Below are 18,657 nucleotides of genomic sequence, written 5' to 3' on the forward strand. Positions count from 1 at the left end.
ACTGCTGTCTCAGCTCGAACGCAAATTATTTTGCGCCGCACTCGGTGAAGTTCAAGAAGAAGATAACGCTGACCCAATTCGGAATTGTTCGGATCGCTCGAATATAGGATATTCAATTGTGCTTCCGACTTCGCCGCCGCTCATTCGAGAATTTAAGAGAAAATTGCTTCTTCGTTGTAATCGTTGGAACGATTCGACTCGGTATCTTGATAGTTGAGAGAACCACTCGGTGGTTCTGCAACGTTCTACGTAAAAAAAAAAGAAAGAGAGAAAAATATTCATACGGGTGATTTAACAGCAATGAGGTCGCGCGCGCGCGTCGGACTCTGGCGTGATGCGCCATTTGGTATGAAAAAAAGGGACAAGTTGTTACGAATGCTGTAGGGCCGCCTTTTCTCATTGTCAGATAAAAATGCGACTGACATGGTAATAAGACATATTTCATTGCCGACATCTGGTCACATGTGCGAGCGTCATTATTCAGAAAGTCTGCTAAAAACTGCCATCTAGAAGCGTGTCGCGCGGCCGCGGCAACTGCGATCCGAAATTGCCATGTACAGTGGTTGTCCTGAAGAGGCTAACAGCGAAATTCCGGCAATCCTTTCTCGCGAGATGACAGCGACGCGCGATGCAAATAGACGACCGCGCGCCGTGTGTCGGTGTATGCGGGGAGGGGGGCGCGGGGTACACTCAGTATATCTGATAAGTGGAGTGGTTTCTCGCGGCAGAAAAAAAAGAGGCGGGCGCGAAACCATAATCATAAATTAGGTTAAAGTGCTAGGGAAGCGCTTAGTAACCCCGACCCGCTCTAGGCGGCCGGAGTTAGCTCGTGAGGAGTCCGCGGATAACTCCACAACCTCGCCCTCTGCCGCCACCGTCGCCGCCATGTCTGCCCTGCGCAAAACAGGGCAAAAATATAGTCCCGAGCGCGAAGCGGCTGCCGAGCAAAAAGAACACCGGCGATCGCGTTACCGCGCACGAAAGTACTTCCATGTTTAAGCACGAGGGGAGAAATTTCGCGTCTCCGTGGAGCTAATTAATAGGGACGCCAAATACGCGAGTCCCCGTGGAAACCGGGGAATCCCCGGTTGTTTGGGATCCCCAATAAGAAAGGCACGCGAAGAAGATCTGCTCCGCTAGCTTCTCCCAGCGACTGCCATGGGATTCTTAAACCCGAATTAGAATCCACTTCTTGCTCACGTAGTCGTGGAGCGCTGGATCTCCAAATGCGCAAGTTCAGAATTACTTGAACCTTCGGAATTTTTGTCGATCAGGAAGAGAGTCCGAGGAGTTGATGTTTGCCTGAATTTTTGCATTCCCAAATTGTCGCTCGTCCGAGAGTTTCGCGACCTCTGAGGTTCTTAGCTCCCCCAGCTTCTTGAGTTCCTGAAGTTATACTTGACGTCGAAAGTACGTAACTGCCTCAGATACCGTGTTTATTTAACAATTAAAACTCTTGCTGCAGGCTTCCTGAGACCTGGGATTAGGGACGAAGCAGCGAGCAACTTCGGTCTGTTGGATCAAATAGCGGCTTTGCTTTGGCTACGGGAAAACATCGCGGAGTTTGGAGGCGATCCTAACAGCGTCACTTTAGTCGGTCACGGGAATGGAGCCATCTTCGCTAATCTACTCCTAATCAGCCCGGTTGCCAATAAGAAAGGTAAAAGAAACATATGTACAGTCCGAGGTAACCCGACCCGACCGGCACGATTCTATACGATTCATTTTCCACTCTCTGTGCTCTTGGCAATCGGCTTTTGTTCACTTTTGCCAGTCCTTTTGGAGAAAACAGGATCCCCTCGAAACGTCTACTCGTAACGATTTTCATACGCAAGAATCGAAAGACGATACATAATCCAAACTAATCCCTTCCCTCGCTGTAATTGGAAACATTATCCGCAGTTATAGGGGACGAACAGCGATCGCATACAGAGATTGTGATTTCCGAGGCGGCGGGAGATAATCGCGGGATTAATTGGACGAATCAGGGCGAGAGAGATAGGCATACGCGCATTTGCATCAAACGCAATACCACCACTGTTGTACGGCGGTGACAACAGTACGGTGTGTGCTCTTGAACCTGATTCATTGAAGATCAAGAAACTCCTCTCGGATTAGCCCACGAAGAGGAAAACCCGTGTTTTTCCTGCAATTTTTAATTCCTTGTTTGCATATTCCAATTTGCAAAGAAAATTTGCGGAACTCTCAACGACAAAAAAAATGTTAAATACACGAGTACATTCTTTGATGTGATTTGCGAAATTAAAGACTTTTTTTTTCTTTCTTTAAACGAGTTGGATAATAGTTATCAGAAAATAAGTGTAAAAATGTTTCTCTAAAATTTCAAAAATTCTCTCTAGTGAATAGTTAAATTTTGATAATTATTGGATCGTTGTCATACTCATCTATCTATCAACTTCAATGATTGTCTTCGCGTTTTTCCTTGTCCGAAGCACTTGCGAACACTTGCATTGTGATATTTTCGAGTTTGACAAGAGGTTAAGAATCACTAGTCTACACGTGTTCGACGGTGCACACATCGACCGTGAGCACTCAAGCACTCTCGGGTGCCCGCTGGCGCTCGGCAGGGTCAGTGAGAACGGGCGAAAGCAAGAAAGGAGACGTCGACCATTTTTCACCCGGCCGGCTCGCAATGGCGGCCGGGAAAAGGAGCTTTTCTCTTCCGGCCGAGCGCACAATGCCGCCGCGTCCGGCCAATAATTATATTGTGCAATGAAAAATAACCGGACTTAATATTTTACACGTCGGGACAGGTGCCTGGCCATGCCATGCGAAGGTTCTCAAGCAACGGTGCCATTTTATATTTACGCCCAACAGGCCCTTGCTTCCAGCGGCTGTTGAATCAGGATTAGGAAATGATAAATACGATATTTTTCTTATCAAGGCAGAGTGTTGTCCCTCTGATGAATTGTGTGTTCCGAGCAGCGCTGGAAATGATAATGGATTTCCCTTAAGCCCTTAATTCGCGCAATCTGATCATTCCTCAAATGTTTAATTCCGGCCGCGAAAATTATTCGTGCACGAGGCAGCGTGAAAGGGATCATTTTTAACTCGAGCACCTTTATCCTCCAGACCCTCCGAAGAAGTTTGAGAACTGCTGGACCGTGTCGAATAGCTAAGTTATTAATCACCTGTCGCACCACCATTTTGTTGGCGCAGGTTTGTTCAAACGAGCTATCCTGATGTCCGGATCGGCGATGAGCGCAGACGCCATCGGTAAGGCGCCCTTGCAGATAACCAAACAGGTAAAAAAAGAAGGACGCTACTGCATGATAATAGTTGCGAATAAAAACGCGAGATGAGAATTGATGCGTTTGAATTTCGCGGAATTTTTGAGTTGCGCGGAATGACAAATCACTGCGGCATCTATTACTATTAATACCTGCAGTTGATCCTCCCTTTTAGAATTCAAAAGCTTTTTATGTACCCCGACCTTTTCGCCGAATTTTTAAAGCTCCGAATCATTGCACACTCGGTGTCTCAAAACTTTGGATCCTTTTACATCTGGATTTGTCGATCTCTCTCTACGTTTCTAATTTTGATGTACAATTTTGGTGCATCTTTGAAGTACTAACGTCATCCCAGTTATGAAAAACAAGAAAAGTACATGTTAAAAAGTTATAAATTATGAAATTCTTAACTCCATAATGCTAAAAATTATAGAATACCCGGTCTGTAAAGTCGTGGATCCTTGCCCATATAAACTCTCGATTGTTGGATCCGTCATATTTCCAGCGGTCTGCCCGCGCAAGCTTCGATTTTCGGGTTTTTAGATTCCCTCAACTGTCGGGATTCCCATATATCCGCATTTACCGTGAACTCCGAGAGTTCCGTTATAACGAAGCCGGCGTTTATCACGGTTTTTATTTCTCATGCGCGGGCAACGTATGTTTCACAAACGGCGGCGTCGTGTTTCTGTCCTGCTTGCAATTTGAATTCGACGGGAAGAAATATCGTTGCTCGTCACGGCGAAGAAACGTTACACAGTTACATCGATGCCGTGGTGGAATGAGACTCGCGAGCGGGTGACGGGAAGGGGTAGGAGAGGGTTGGCCGCGTTCATTGCGCTCGTGAGCAATGGCGAGGATCGTTTTTCAGGTGGCGCACGCTCTCAACTGTCCCACCACCAACGACAGAGAGCTGGCTGGATGCTTGCGTAACCAGGACGTAGACACGTTGCTACGCGTGAAAATCCACAAGCCGAAATACGTGCCGGCTTACGCGCCGCTAATCGACCGCGCTGTTATCCCTGACAAGCCGTTCAATTTAATGGAGAACGTCCAACTCTTTGGCAGGTACGATTTGGAGTTTCCTCTGCCGAGCGATGCTGGAAACAATGTTGTTTGGCCCGATCGTTCCTGCACATAGACTTTGTAATCTCGAACGGACTTGGTGAATAACGCTGAATTGCACAAAAGCGATTCGCATACAGGGCAATTTGCACACGGGAGAATTCGCGTTGGCACACGTCAGACTATATCGGTGCATATCGCGGTTTAGATTTATAACGAGTTGTGCAAGCGCAATTGTTTATGCATATCGGCTGTTTTCTTTTTTTTCAAGGTTCGACTTGATGTACGGTGTGACAGCATCCGAAAAATTTCACATCCTGCCACCAGTTGCTTTGTTGCACGGTATGCTTGATGGACAAAGGGACGAAATCTTGCGAGACCACGCCAAAGTAAATTTGCTTATTTTGCGAACTGTGCTTCCCTCTCTAGAATTTCGAGTTCCTGGGTTCCTTTTTTGGGTTTCTCAATTCCTTTCGTATTTTACTTTCGACATCTACACTCCAGTTCTGGATCTTTAGAGATTGCTTTAACACCTCATTTGTAACTTCTGGATCCAATTGTGTACGATAAATGAACACCACAATAGTAGTCGCGCACTAAAGGATGAGCTTGTATTGCCAGAACTGGGGACGTTTCCACGTATCTTTGGAATCTTGAAACACGACATTTCTCTATCGAGAACGTGTCCTCAGGCGACGCACGAGCTGGAGCCGGACCTGATACTGTCGAAAGTGCTGGAGCAATACGGCGATTTTTCGAGCGGATTCACGAACGACTACGCCACGAAGAATCGGGACATGGTGCTGGAGGCGCTATCCGACAGCGGCACCGTGGCGCCGTTAATAATGACTGCCAATTTGCATTCAAGGGCGAACCCGAAGAGCTACATGTACGTCTTCTCGCATCCGAAAGCTATGCAAGACTATTCTGGCGTAAGTAGGTCTCCGATACAACGAAGATCGATTATCGCGCGACTCAGACGCCTCTCGACAAAGCGGAACCCGACATGGCACGAGAAAAATGTTGCGCGGCGCGTCAATGGGCGGGGGAAGGGTATATAAAGGAGAAGAAGAGGAAGAAGCAGGAAGAGAGGAGCGGACGGGCGGGGATGATGGGTTAAAGCGCGCTTCCTTCAACGCTCCAGTTTGTGTAGCTTCATGCAACGTCGTTGTTATTCTCTGATGCGTCGCTTCCGAACGGAACGCATTTTTAACAGCCGCGCTTTAATCTCGGAATAGGAAATCCGCTGGCTCCCATTCGCGAGTCGTGCCGGGACAGACGGGGGCCGTGCTGATTTTCGCGCGCTAATTTTAAATTTGCTTGAAATTTCATTTGACGATTCGCGGAAATCCTTCGTGCCGAAACGTTTAACGACAGCTTGCAATTAAAGCTCCTGACGGGAAATCGACGCCCAAATTGGCCGATAAACGGCTACGCGAGAGCGAAATTTTTGGTTGGTCCACAGTCTGCACATATCTGTCCGTAACCCTTGGTTTCTTAGGTCGGAGGAAGGGACAAGAGTTGTGACCCAGTAGCGGCCATTGTTTTCACACACAGTTGCCGGGAGAAAAATCTAGGCTGCGAACCCATTTGGATTTCGGCCAACTATTTTTATCGTTATTGCGTGCGTGCGCGCGCGCGCCAGCAACAAACTCGTCATGCGGCATAACCGAGAATATCGCTAAATTGAATGCATCCCCGCGTACGACGCCGTCGCCGCGTCAACAAGGATATTAGATTCAAAATCTGCAAATGGCGACTCTCAGTGTACATCATTTCCACGTCAAGTTGCATCTCTTTCTCCCTTTTCGTCTCTCCGCCTCTCCCCATCTCTCGGCCTTCCTCTTCTCATTCTCTTTCTCGTTTCCTCTTCCTCGCTTTCGCGTGCATGCGACGAACGAATTCGATGAATTTTAATTTCCACCCACCCTCGTAAATTCCCTCCTTTTATTGAACTTTACAAATTGACGCATTTGTAAATACGCTCGGTTTATCGCGCTAAAAATAATTATAACTGTGATAAATCTGAGAATTCGCGCTCAGGAAAATTCATTCGCAAATTGTTGGCGGATTTGATGACGTGGGCCGGCTTGCAATTAAACGCCAAATCAAATTCGGTCTAACGAGGTGATGCAATTGCAAAGTAATACGGAACAGACTAGAAGTTTACAGTCGCTTCATAATTAAGAATCCAGGATTCTGAACTTTCCGAAAACAGCCCGGAACAATCCACTTTGTTTTTCTCGTTAAAAGTATGCGAATATTCTGACTCAATGTGGAGGTAGCCAGTGCAATTACGTGTCAAAACTAGAAAATATAACAAATATTGAATAAGTATACATCAAATAAATTCCAGTAGAAGATAGAGACGAGATGTTAGTCGGAAATATTAGAATAATGACGTTGGAAGCCGGAGCGAGAGAAGACGGAGAGTGAAACGTTGAGGGTAGGGGAGGGGGAGGTAACAATCCGAGTTTCGATATTCCCAAGTTATGCAAATGACACGGAGATGTCGATAAAATCCGCGCATCGGTATAAAAGCACATCCAGTGATCTCGTTATGTTGCAGCAACAACATCTACGTACCGTGCATGGCGAAGAGCTACCCTACGTATTGGGTGATCCGCTGGACAACGACTCACGGGGTCGATATAGTACGAGGGAAACGCTATTTTCGGAAGCGATTATGAACTGGTGGTGCAGCTTCGCCTACATCGGGTGAGTTGCTGAAAAGGAGGCTCTTGGCGATTCTCGTGTAATGCACTGACCGGACGATTTTAAATGGAGGACTAAAAATCTCAAATATGTATAAAAAAAGGCTCAATAGAAATCATTCAAATAGATTTACATGACGGTTTTGCAATTAAAACTGAGAGTTCTCTAATTGTTTTTCAAGATTTCCACGGGTGAATGAGGAAAATTCTATTTTTTCATTAACTCGAGAAACTGAATTTCTACCTTGCTACAACTAAAATGGAAACTCTCTGCGCTGAATACAAATAATAACGTAAATTAAGAAACTTTCTTAATTTGAGGGTCTTATTTGGGACTTGGCAAACAGGAAATTAATTCGTAGGTACGTTTCTTGCTCGCATTGTTTTCATCTTTACATCCCGCATCTCATTCGCGAATTGTCAATTGCAAAGTATAAATAAAATTTACATAATCGCCGGTGCGGGCTTGACAAGGAAAAACATATAAATAAGCGAATATACATCGGAATATAACGATCGCGGTGCACACACATTAAAGTTGAATTAAAGTTGATATGAAAAGTTGAGTACACGGGCGGCGGCAACTACGTAGGAACAATCGCATTTAATAACAAGTGGCGAACAATTGTTGTTGGGCATTGACGCGAAAATTCATAGTTACTAAAGTTGGACTCTGCGTCGGAGTGACGTTACTGGAAACACACGTATCCGGAAACGTGATTTTCAATTAACTAAACGGCCAGCCGTTTAATCAAGTCCGACGATAATACACCTTCTTCGTTGCACATTTCAACGCGAGTGAACTTGCTAAACATGTCAATCTCAAAATGAGCAGTTTATGTCTGTCGAAATGAAAGATGAATCGATCCGGAAGTGGAAATGAAAACAAAATGACGCGCTCCACAACTATTTGCACGCATTCGGAGTCACCGTGTAAAGAGCAGGCGAAATTTCGGAAGAAATAAATTTTCATCCGACGATTAAAATCAATTTGTGCAACTTATTCAAAGTCGATTACAGCTGGCGGCATAAAGAACGGATTCGATAATTTGGATAAGTGAACACCCGAGCGTGAATAAATTCGCGACGCCATTTAGAAACGACGCGTTTATGCTGTTTTTAACTGACACACCAGAGCAGACATTGTTATCCTAAACGCTGGAATACTACGTTTTAATAATTAAACATAATAATGTCGGGGGAGAGAATACAAAAGAGCACATTTGCCGACTACGACATAATTTAATTCTTCATCATAAATAAACAGAGACGCGCAGAATTTATGTACGTCGCCGGATAGTTCATCATAAATTCTCGTTAAAATAAGTTGCCACATTTTTTTACCTCACAGTTTGTTTACACGCACGCGCGTTTCTGTGTGTGTGCGCGCTCGGCTTTCAGTCTTGAATTAACTCGGCGCAATTTGACGCTTGTTATGCTGATGCTCGATATTGTCGAATTAACGATCCGGCGAATCGGCCGTTTTAATTCGCACGATGAAAGCAGATTACCTACCGCGCCCCAGATTATTTCGACATTTCGTTTCGCCCGACAAAACATTCCATTTTATATGGCCGAGCGAGCCCGGTGTTCCCGCGCTATAAAACCGCGTTTTGTTTAAATCAAAGGAGATCGAATTTATAATTATATTGAAAATTTATAGAGACTCCGCGGCATTTAGATTGTAGCTTTTGAACATTCGCCCGACCAATTTAAAAATGTTTATTCGCGACAAAGTAACATTAGAATTTGCGTTGTCGCTAGCAACACAAAACTTCGTTTGCTTTAACAAACTGATTTAATTTCTATCGGAATTGTTCAGTGACTCGTATATTTATCTGCTAGGGAAATATTATCGCGCACACACACAATGTTTAAACCCATTTACACTAGATCATGAAACTTTTAGTAACTTTAGCATAAAATATCCCGGAATTGGGAGTGCATTAAAATGTTGCACACGGCTCGTTGAATTTGCCTCCATGAAAAAAAGCTGGGAATTTTTGGATTCCCGGTTACATTAAAAATTCATTACGCTATTGCCGGGCGCTGCGTTCTGCAACGCAGTCGCGCAACTTTTTGGTCAAATACCGCCTTTGAGAGACCAGGCCGATCTCGTCGATGCATCGACGGTTCGACTGGAGCATGCATATGCATCACTGCGGGACGACAGAACTCAGAGAGAACTGGGTCGGCGCAATTAAGCAAAACAAAGGTATTTAGCAGTAAATGTCGTGCGTTTGTAAGCGCCGCACAGCCGATCGATATTTTGTGCGTTACCGTATCTACTGTAAGGGCGCGTCTCCCATGACCGGGATGAACGACACGCAGCATCTGCACCGAAACGCGATCGGCGATAACGAATGATGGAACACGAGCGTTTTTTCCCCCCTTTCCTCCCTTCACTCTCTTTCTCTTTTTTTTTCCATCACACGCTACGTGAACTCCGTTGCCACGCTAGATCGATCGAATCTGTCGCGTTCATGCGCAACTCGTCGTTAAAAGAACATTTTCCCCACCGATGTTGAAGTCGCCGATGAATAAGGACAAATGGTGCCTTCCAAATTAGCGAAAGTTTCCGGCTGAAAGGGCACGGCGGATTACAATGTTAAGGTCTGGTATATTAGATTAATGCGCGAAGTTTCGTCGAAGCGCGCGCGCGAGATCCCAGCCACACCTCGCACAGATCTGGATCTTAATTACGCGGAGGACGGTATGCTGGTCGCCGATAAGCCGAGATGTTTCGGGACTTTGAATTTTCCGCGGGGAGAAGAGAAGATCTCGGACCTAATCGCACGACAATTTGCCGTAACAAGCGGGACGAAAAGGCGCACGGTAATCCCCCGATTCGCGAAACCGCCCGATATCTTCTTTCTCCATATCATTCCAATTGCCTGACGACTTTAATCCGCCTCGTATAGTCCGACAAAGGATATTGGGCGTTTCGACCGCCACATTAATCATTCGCGAGCACTCAGTAAAGAAAACACTCGAATCCCTCAGGAACCCCAACGTCGCCAAGCGATATCCCTACTTGACTGACGGGTCCATGGAATGGGGTCAGTACGACATCGACTGGCCGGAATACGATCCCGTCAATCAGACATACTTCAACCTAAGTAAGTCCGCAAAAATTTCAACGCTTTGGCAGCTTAAAACTTTGCGATAAAATTATGAAATTTGCAGAACGCGAGTTTTACTCTGTTGGAGCTAACGCTTCTTCCTTTCATGCAATAGTAAAGCAATAGTAACGATGTAAAATGGTATGGAATGCAAGGAATGGAAGGAGTCATGTTAATTAACATTTAAATTCCAATTTAATAGCAAAGTTATCAACAGTTACTCTATTCTGAAACTATTACTATTCCAATAGTAAAACTTTGTCATCTAGATATTATTGAATGTATAGCAATTACGTGAGTGCTAGGAAAATTACATCAAAATTCAAATTAAACTTCGAACATTAATCTTAGTCGGCTACATGAGCGACACATATAGGTTTTTTAAACTTGGAAATTAATTATTTAAATTTGGAAGCTTCGGATAAAGATATATTTTCATCGATTGACAATTGTCCGAGTTAATTGCAAAAATACACTGCGAGAGAAAAAATATCTAGAAAATAAAAATATTTATTCGGCGAATACTATATTTGCTCAAATCTAAATTCTTCCGTTTAAATAGAATACACACAATTGCTTTCATGAAAAGCTGAAATTTCAAAATATATGTTTGCTCATTTGAAAAGATACTTCCATATTAAATATGTATAAGTAAACATGTCATCAGTAACCATCGTGTTTTACTTCCAAAATATTTCCCCTCTCACAGTGTAAAAGAAAGTAACAATCGAGTCGTGAAAATATCAAATCGTAAGCTTCCATTTGCTGAGAAACGTCCTCCTCGCGCTCGCTGATCACTATTGTCTCAATTTACGAGAAATTGGTTCATATGTTAGAAATTATGTGACCTGCGGTTTACTTGGAAGCAATATCTTCCCTTGCATACAGCAATACCGCCCAACATAGGTGTGCACTATCGGTCAGCGGATATGCAGTTCTGGAATGAGGACTTACCCAATCTGCTCAGGCACCCGAATAAAGAAATGTCGGGCCTGCCACGACCGAGAGGACCGCGACCGCAGATTCTTGATTTCGCCGATGGGATTGGCAAATATGCTAACGGGAGTAGCCGAAAGTACGAAACTTACGGCGGCAGGTCGGTAATAAGAACGACTAACTAATTTCATGCGTTACTCGCGCAGTCGAAACTCCTGCACGATGCTCAGTTATCAATGGCATTGCTGTAGTTCGTAGTTGAGGATCCAACGGGGAGGGTGCTCTGGCAATTGTATAAATTTATGCTAAGTACAATTTGGGAAAATTATTTTGCGGAAACTTGGGATAGCGCCTTTGTGGGAGATATTTTGGCTCGTATGCTAATTTACACTCTGCTCTGCATGCGTCGCACGTCAGGTTACAGTTATATTTTACGAGGGCTGTATTTTATTAGCGCAGTCGTTCGCGTGCTTTTATTGATTGCGCGCGTTGTGCAAAACACTCTCCTAACAGACACACAACTCCATCGAGCGTGACGGATTCTAGTACGGAAAAATCACCATTTTCGATTGTGGCAACGACGAGCAGCGGCGCAACGGCGGACGAGGTGGCCACGATGGAGCCGAGCACGCTGAACTCGTCGCTGATGATCATGGTGTTCACATTCGTGGTGGTGTTCATATTAATAAACGTCACCGTCGTCTCCCTGTACATCTACCATAAGAGGCAGAACATGAAGGAGAAGGAGAAGTCGTTGAAGCGACGATTCAGCGAGAAGAAGGACGACTCGGCCAAGAGGTCGAAAGTCGACAAACACGAGAATTGCGGCCAGATAGGCTACAAGAGCGACAGCAAGCCAGATTTGAACGACGTGATAAAGAACGACAAGGCCTACGACAATAACTCCAACTTCGGCCGAAGATCGAAACTGTCGAGACAAAACTCCAGCTCAACCATCGACACCCACATCAAAGTCAGAGAGTGGATTCAACAGGAAATTGTGCATAGGTCAGTAAAATTCTGTTCGATGTAATGAGTTGACTTTAATATCCCCTTTGACCCAGGAATATCGCCGAAGCTGATGCGAGATATACCCGTGAATGTGATATTCTTGCTCGAGCTTCAATTTCCACGCGCGCTTTTTCGTCGAATTAAATTATTCATAATTCATTAAATACGAGTAAATATTGCAAAACTGTCGATAATACTAATTGAAATTCGATGCGTTTTATTTAGAGGGATATTGTAACCGTCGTACTCTTTAATTCCGGATTTCGGTCTGTTTTACTTTTGATAAAACTTCTTTATCACGTAATTAATTACGTGAAAACGCGCGCGTTTTTTAGATTATTTATGGGATACCAAAGCAAAGGCAATGTCAAAGATATTATTTTGGTGATTTTAATATCGAACGGCACAAAGCATATTCACGTATTTAAAGGGACGAAATAAACGGTTCGGACACGATTCAGAGACATTTTATTAAGTTTCTTCTCATTCCTCGATGCTATTCCGTTGTGCACTACGGCGGTCAACGTTTTGGACTTTATTCCTACGTCTTTCCTAATTGCAAAGAGCCGAAGACACTCGGAGAACGCTTACCCTCGCAAATTTGTCGATCGCGGCGAGGTTTGGGCGACCCAGTAATCCAATTAGGGGTTTCGCTTAAAGAGTGGTTGCTTTGAGACGTGCCTCGTATCACTCAAATCAGAGAATTCAGTTCTCTTTTTCTCTTTCCTCCTCGAATATTTCGTAAGATGTATTGACTCACGGAAAAGGTTGCTAAGTGCCGTCCCACAAAGTTAATTAAACTCGTTAGAGTGCAACTGCACTCTTGTCTTTCAACGAAAAATATGCCAGCCACAGATTGTCAAGTGGATTCTGTACGTTGGCACGCTCTTTACCGGAAAAAGAGTAGAAATTTAAAAAATATAATTCGAGAAAGATCTTACGCGTTCACATAATGATAAATGCTTGTCCAAAAATTCGTCACCTTCGTAAACAGCGTATTGTCTTTTTTGTTTTATTTATTTTTTAAATAATTCTATTTATCTTCAAATCCCCAAGTGGAGAGTACCTCTGTAAGTTATTAAATGGCCTAGATCCACTTTATGATTACATTGCAATATATGCATACGCTGCAACATGCATTATTTGTCGGTCTCTTTATGTAACTATAACATGTTGTGGCGCATTATAAAATCATGTACACCAAGTTTGTTTAATTATAAATATGCATTATAAATGCCGTGTAAATAGGTGAATGTGTACGTCCATTAAACAAATGCATTTGACATCATTGCATTTTTTTTCCTTTTTGGAGTAAAGCGTGGCTGTTTCAAGGTGATTAATTAGTCCGTGGGACGATGATAAAAATGCAATCGTTATTATCACCGGTCGTTATCGAGTCGCGAAATTAATATATATCCTTCATTTGCGAAATACGTGAAATGCTTCATACAAACTGAAGCAAGCAATAACCGACTGGTCATTATAATTATTAGCGACATTAATGGTGTCTATTTCTGAATTTTGCTCACAATAGTATCACTTGACTGGCCAATGAACTTGTTCCACGGCCAGAATACACATCACTTGACGTATATCATGATATTAATGCACATTTTCATCCAAAATTATTCAAACACAAAGTTCTCTCGAGGAACATCTGTGAGATCAATCAGGATTTTATCTTTCAATTTCGCTGTGCCTGTATAGATGCTCGCCGAGGTTCCTGCGTAAAACGCGAGAGACGCTGCAGAAGGAACATCAGGAGAAGCTGAGCAAGCAGCAGCAAGAAGAGAAGCAACGTATGGAGCAAGAGGCGTTAAAAGAAAGGAAGGACGAGCCGATCTACGAAGAAAGCCCGGCACTGGTGGTGCGTCCTGGAAAGAAATCAAAGCTGCCTAAGGTCTCCGTGGCCATCGACGCCACGCCAGCGACCAGGACAGAGTCCATTTTGAACCAAGTGCCCATCGAACTAACGAAAAGCATCGAGATGGCGAACGAATACGAGCAGGCCTTCAACCTGGATCAACTAATGGCTCCTCAGGTGGTCGTCATAGAGCATCATCACTCCAGGAGCGATCCTCTGCCGATGGAGACCGTCCTGAAGACGATGAAGCCAAACTTCTCCACTCCTAGGATCTATGAGTCGGATTCGGGAAGCGCGAGCAGTCTGTACGCTAAGATCAACCCGAAACTAAAGTCACGTCTACCTCGACCTGGTATAGGAACAGGCACGGAAGTGCCGTTGTCCGAGCAATCGAAATATGAAAACCCTTTCGACGAGGAAATCTACATGAAGACCGGGACGATCCTAACGACTTTTGGGACGGGCGACGTGAACGTCACGTGCCGAGAACCGACTGTGGAGAGGGAATGCATCAGCCCGGAGGAGGCTCTGAAGACTATCAAACGGCGAAACTATCCGAAGGTATTGCCGGATATCGAGAAGAGACGATCACTACCTGCACCCAGCAGCCTTTTCGTGCCAAAGCAGCACGCGGGCTTATTGAAGGACTACAAAAACGGGAATCGAGCGAATTTGTCGTCGAGTCAGCCGCCGTTACCACCCCCGCGGATATTCGGGCCGTCCAAGAGCCTAGAGAAGAGCACTTTCTTCGCGGAAGAGAATGAGAATCAGTACGAGGGCGAGCCGATCACGACGAACCTGCACGTAGGTCCCTTACTGAGAAGACAAGACTCCACCAGGAACAATTCCGACCCGAGCATAATAGATTCTTTAGAAGGAAATAGGGCTGTCCAGGCCGGCGGCAGCGTGGACACCATTTACGCTAATCCAAGATGTCCGCTCCACGGAGATCCCTTCCCGCCGACCTCGCAGAGCGTCGACGAATATATCGGCAAGCCCGGCGGGTTTCTTGAGACGGGCAACCCCAATTGGTACAAGCCTAGCGAATCGCCAATCGCAGCGATGGCATCAGCCACTTCAGAGCCGCAAATCAATCGAGACGAGAGACAGCTGATAGTACCAGAAGTCGGGCTGCCGACGATGGAACCAAAGATTGTGATCACGCCGAGAGTGATTAATCCTTGTCAGACTAATCAGAAACCGAGTCTATCAACGCGGCCCGAAGACAAGCTTGATCACGAGGCAAAGACGTCCGCTGAGCCAAGACGAAATGAGGGATCGTCGGAGGGCTTGGACAGTTCCGGCGGTTCGTCGGTCAGGGAGACGGAGAGGAGGGAACCGCGGATCATCATCACGGCGCGGGAACCGAAGAACTGCGCCCCGGTGAGCAGTCTGAAGCAGCCCAAGATCATCATAAAGCCGACGGCGACTCTGCCGAGGAACAGGGATCAGAGGAATATACCGAAGGTGTCAGCCATACCAACGCCGGAACAGCAGAATTGCCAGAACAGCGAGCGGGACCGGGCGCTGGAACTAAGGGAGAAGCCGCTCCTGAGGGAGAAGCCGAGGGTTACGAGGATCCCGTCGTTTTCGCGCAAGAGGGAGGAGCCCGGGATTGAAAAGCCATCGTACGTAGAGAAGACGGAAATCGTGCAGAGAGTGGAGGCGGCGCCCAGTAAAATCACGAACACGCCATCGACATCCGATGCCAAGTCGGGCATACCGACGCCAACGGCAACGACGACGACGGCAACGACGGCCACGGCGACGGCCACAGCGACGACGATGACAACGTCGACGACGACGTCGACGACGACGTCGACGCCGACGACGACAACGACAACAACGACGATGATGTCGAAGAGCGAGAAGTCTGCCAGCACGGATTCCTCGTCCGCCAGCAACGGGAATTCCAGCAACTCGAATACCGGTACGATCAAACGCAAGCCGACGAGCAAGAAATAATTGGCTCGGGCCACATGTTACGTTTCATACTGTTTTGCGAATGTACACGGTTAGAGATGCTCGGTGTCTCTCTACCCGTCCCGGCCAAGCGTTGATGCGAGTCTCCCGGTGGCTCTCGCGAAATCGATAGCCTTCCGGTGAATTCTGGGGAACTACGGCTACTCGGTACATAGTTACCAATTAATGAAATATTATTTCCGCATATTGCGAACTGCGGCGCCGTACACGTTGCGAGGTTTTTCCGTGTACACGTGGGGAGTAACAGAGCGGAAAGGCATAATAACGGTATTGTTATTTATGTTAACGATACATGGGATCTTGTAGTAGCATTTCTATATAGTATTTCTACTTGGGATTCTGATGAAATGTTACGGGACGAATTTCAATGCTTGAAGGATGTCGATGTGAATCTACTTTCACGAGGAATTTCCCTGAAAACTGAAAACTGCAATCGTGCACCTACAATCGAAAATCCTTCATTACCATTCGAACGATAAATTCCTTTCTACGTGAAGCTCTCCTCGTCCAGATGGCATAGTAATACGTCAGGCGCGATAGAACCATTTTCTTTAGAATTAGTATTATTTATTACTGTCTCCTAGCTGTACGTTGCAATAACATGCAATAACAAGTAAATTGCATTTTAACGACTTTAGCTCTGCTGCAAAACTTCTGTCGTTATTTTTACCACTACGTTATATTATATTTTTCCACAACTAATTAAGACTATACGAGTACAATGTAGCTATACATTAAATGTAAATATATATGATAATAATTGTCGACACGTTTATGACATTTTCAAGAGTGTCAATATCATTACGGCTGAATTAAGGCCGTGAAGTAAACCGTATTACATGTTTATGGACCGTCAACACTGCTCTCGTGAGTGCCGTCGATTGCTTGTACGTTTTTAGACACTGTAGACACGACCAGTTAAACGTTATCGAGTAGTTGGAAGTCGATAATTTCTAACGGCGCCTGCGCTTTTTTACGCGTGTATCTTTATACGAAAATGAGAATAAACGTTTTTCATACTTTTCCAGCAGAAAATCCGGGATGAAAAAGTCCAACCCACTATTTATCATATCACACTTCTCCCTTCTCCTTTTCCTCTCCTTGCCCACCTCCTCCTATATGTAAACGCTGCATCTTGTATCTCGTGACTTTACACGCGTTCCTGTAAACTTTATTATTAAGTGAAGCGAGGTCTATAAGTCGTGTGCAGGTGCAGCGTAGAACGGCAAGGGGAGTCGGGACAAAGTGGTCGGCGAGTTCTCACTTATATTACTGGCGGATCGAATTGATTTTCAAAGTTCGCGCGGTAATGGGATTCCCTTCGTCTGTAACCGCCGTCACGCGGAAAGGAAAAGGCCATTTTTACACTGGCCCCTTCTCTCACGTTCCAATCAGTCTATCGCTATATCCTTCCCTCCGTCTCTCTCGCTTTGCTTTCCTTGTGTTTTCATTTCATCTCGTTCTACGTCAGCCGATCCGACCGACAGAGTCGCTCTGATCAGGACTAAGAAAGCAAAGAAAGATGGGACGTGTGTTTTGATGGTTTATAAAATTTTCATTTCGCGGGTTTTTTGATAAAATCGGAGCCTTCTCATGCGGAAAACGTCAATAGGTAGACAGCGTATTATTATGACTGAAACGACATTAGTACGTTAATTGCTAAATACAAGATAATTCACATTAGTTTCCTTTTTATTTTTTTTATGGATAATAAATATATTTATTATCCATATATAAATATAAATATATTTACTAAATAATAAATACTTGATTATAGCACATTAAGTTTAATCAATTATATTAAGTATTGTATATTAATATTAATATATTATTAGTAATAATATATATTAATATTATTACTATATAAAAAAATTAATACTATTATTAATAATATTATTACTATATAAAAATACTATACTATACTATTATTAATAATATTATTACTATATAAAAAAATTAATTTTATTAATATTAATATAATTAATTATATTAATAGATTAAAATAACACGCTGGTCTTAAAATTGTGTCGGGAACAATGTTCCCCAATGTTACCGTGGCAGCACGGAGAGACTTTTATAATATCACTATAGAATTATACTTCAGAAACTGAAACGTGCTATTGAAAAATTTCTAGTGATATCTACTATGTCCCTTAGCAAGACAGACCGACAAGTCTATTTAGATCCTACTAAAAATATAATAGATTTTGAAAAGAATTATAAGCTTACTCGAAAATATTTCTCGCAGAGAGATGTACTTTCTACTCAAGCGCATAGATTCTTCAATCCCTCAATCTCTACAGATATAACAAGAAACTATAATATTCTCTCCATGCATTATGTGTCTTCAAATGTCGGGATGGATGACAAGAGACATCGTTTCGACGTCTATGTTATGATTAAAGCTAGCATTACATCGACCAAGGATCTCACCGTTTCAAACTGTTGAACACGTCATAGAGTTTGGATCTTGGTGGATATAATTTGTGTGGGAAAAGCCCATCAACTCGGCGGGCTGAATCGCAAGACACGTGCAATATGATAACTCGGTCGTGTCCTTGGAGTTAGTATCGCCAAGTTAGCGTTTAGCTGCCAGTGTTGTCCTCTACCTTATGTGACAGCGCGTAACCGGCACACATAGTCATCCACCGCGCACGACGAATGGGGAATCCTCGGCGCGTCGCGCGCTCTCCCTGACAGGTGTGTAGCGCCGC

General features: G+C 44.4%; 1 protein-coding gene across 11 annotated transcripts in view; it reads left to right on the forward strand.

Annotated features, from left to right (window-relative positions):
• Window positions 1-17,622, forward strand: part of LOC116843282 — a 274,864-nt gene extending 257,242 nt beyond the window's left edge. For 8 of the 11 annotated variants that reach the window (XM_032813592.1, XM_032813581.1, XM_032813583.1 and 5 more), the window contains 10 exons: window positions 1,466-1,660; window positions 3,181-3,266; window positions 4,120-4,316; window positions 4,585-4,702; window positions 5,006-5,245; window positions 6,883-7,031; window positions 10,031-10,146; window positions 11,038-11,245; window positions 11,599-12,093; window positions 13,804-17,621. In XM_032813592.1, coding sequence (XP_032669483.1) covers window positions 1,466-1,660; window positions 3,181-3,266; window positions 4,120-4,316; window positions 4,585-4,702; window positions 5,006-5,245; window positions 6,883-7,031; window positions 10,031-10,146; window positions 11,038-11,245; window positions 11,599-12,093; window positions 13,804-15,925 — 3,926 coding nt within the window. In that variant the 3' untranslated portion in view covers window positions 15,926-17,621. Of the gene's footprint in view, window positions 1-1,465; window positions 1,661-3,180; window positions 3,267-4,119; window positions 4,317-4,584; window positions 4,703-5,005; window positions 5,246-6,882; window positions 7,032-10,030; window positions 10,147-11,037; window positions 11,246-11,598; window positions 12,094-13,803 lie in introns of all 11 variants that reach the window. The other 3 variants (XM_032813588.1, XM_032813586.1, XM_032813587.1) reach the window with 3 other exon arrangements.
• Window positions 17,623-18,657: the final 1,035 nt, after the last annotated feature.

The sequence above is a fragment of the Odontomachus brunneus genome, unplaced genomic scaffold, assembly GCF_010583005.1.
Source record: "Odontomachus brunneus isolate Ranch 3 - 2012 unplaced genomic scaffold, Obru_v1 Obru_scaffold_031, whole genome shotgun sequence".
Classification (NCBI taxonomy): domain Eukaryota; kingdom Metazoa; phylum Arthropoda; class Insecta; order Hymenoptera; family Formicidae; genus Odontomachus; species Odontomachus brunneus.